Source organism: Verticillium alfalfae, genomic scaffold (genome assembly GCF_000150825.1).
Source record: "Verticillium alfalfae VaMs.102 supercont1.1 genomic scaffold, whole genome shotgun sequence".
Taxonomy (NCBI): domain Eukaryota; kingdom Fungi; phylum Ascomycota; class Sordariomycetes; order Glomerellales; family Plectosphaerellaceae; genus Verticillium; species Verticillium alfalfae.
This window is the reverse complement of record NW_003315038.1, coordinates 1,203,217-1,204,809: the sequence shown is the minus strand read 5'-3', so window position 1 is coordinate 1,204,809 and position 1,593 is coordinate 1,203,217. Positions and strand designations below refer to the sequence as shown.

At 56.1% G+C, this 1,593-nt stretch overlaps 2 protein-coding genes across 2 annotated transcripts in view; one reads left to right on the top strand and one right to left on the bottom strand.

Moving 5' to 3' along the window:
- Positions 1-11: 11 nt before the first annotated feature.
- On the bottom strand, positions 12-539 carry VDBG_00375 (predicted protein; the record flags this gene model as incomplete). The annotated part of the gene is made up of 1 exon (XM_003008648.1): positions 12-539. The coding sequence occupies one exon, from the start codon at positions 537-539 to the stop codon at positions 12-14; it is 528 nt and encodes a 175-aa protein (XP_003008694.1).
- A 721-nt stretch (positions 540-1,260) lies between these two features.
- VDBG_00374 (predicted protein) overlaps positions 1,261-1,593 on the top strand; it is a gene marked incomplete at both ends in the record, with an annotated part of 936 nt that continues 603 nt past the window's right edge. Inside the window, one exon of the mRNA XM_003008647.1 lies at positions 1,261-1,413. Within this exon, the coding sequence (XP_003008693.1) occupies positions 1,261-1,413 (153 nt within the window). The remainder of the gene's footprint in view (positions 1,414-1,593) is intronic.

The following is a 1,593-nucleotide window of genomic DNA, read 5'->3' as shown; positions in this document are numbered from 1 at the left end:
GCAACTTGGTCTCAAGGGTCCCAGGCTCTCTCCCAAGGTGGTCTGCGTTCGTTGACGTGGAACCAAGCACGTGTCCCACGGGTCTTCGCTCTCAGCCACGAAATGGCGTTGCCGCCACCGGAAGAGTCCAATTCAGTCCCTGAAGAGACCATACCGCCGGCGGACCCGGTCCAACCGACTGGAACGCCGACAACAAGATAGGAGTATGAGAAGCCATGCTTGGCGGGGAAGGTTCTCCGATGTGTCGTCTTGGCTGGGATGAGGAGGGGCATCCCCAATCCCGCCCACGTCGTTTGCTTGGCAGGGGTCCTGTGTAACCAGCTCCCCAGAACCAGGAAAGCAAAGAAGACGATAGCCAAGGGTCTGATGTATGGCCAGACAACTGCCAACCCGGTGACATGGTTGTTCAATAGTGAGGACCCTACAGCGATGATGGCGTAGCGGATCAATGCCGCCTCCCGCCAAGCTGTAAAGACGAATATGAGGGCCACGTCTAGCCACCCTCCCAGCAGGGCCTCATAGGCAATGCCGGCCAGCATTTTTAGGCCTGGTATCAGATGGGATTTTCGGGTGCGCTAGTGTAAGGATGCGGTCATGGTGGTTGGCAGGAGTGACAGAAGGATAAGTGAGACGGATAGTGACACCAGCGGGTCCGAGGCCTGATCAAGACGTCATGACTTTGCCCATGTTCGTTGCATGGTTCACGCGAACTGGGAAGGATAGAGGCAGTTGCGGCTACAGACACTGCACATAGAAACAATAAACCGACAAAATAGGCAACATGACGTTTCTAAATTGGTTTAACAACTCATCCTGGACATTCTTGGCCACAAACATGCCCCAGCCCAGGCCTCAAGAAGGAGTGACCCAGGTCGGATCATAGCTTACATAAGTCGTCAACCGTGGCTAAGCAGAGAAGCTGATGGGTCTGTGGCGCAAGCAGGACCTCATTCGAGGGTGCCGCGCCACTCGCCCCTCACTCTCACTGGCCGATTGACTCAGCATGCCTGGCCTAGCTGGTCAAACCACAGCGCAAGACAGAGTTGGCGGCGGGCTTTATCCACCGCCGTCCATTGCCTTCCACGATATTTATACCCAGCGAGCCTCACCAGACCCCAATTGCAACCTCCGACAAACCTTCACGATATCACCCAACGTCCCTACCCACGACACCCAATTTTTGATCTCGACGACCAGAAAGACTTTCGCTCTCTTGTACCTCACGAACACGCAATCTTGAAATATTTTCAAACCGCCATCATGGATGACTGGAGCACCGAGACCAAGATTGGCAGCAGGACTCGCGGCGGCGGTGCGCCCCGCGAGAAGGTCGTCAAGGGATCCGCCGCTATGAACGCTGCGTTCCGCCAGGGCGGCGTTTCTACCGAGAAGAAGTACGCCTCAGCAAACACCGTACGTCTCCCCCCCTTCTGTCCGCGACGAAGCTCGTGGTTGTCCGGCCACAACACCCCCCCCGGCTGTTTTTTATGGGAATGGAAAAGGCCCCGCGGCGGGGGCCCTTTTGGGGTTTCACAAACGGGTTAAGGAACCCAAACTTTTGAGGGGTTCCTCCGGTCCCACCCAAAAAAAAAA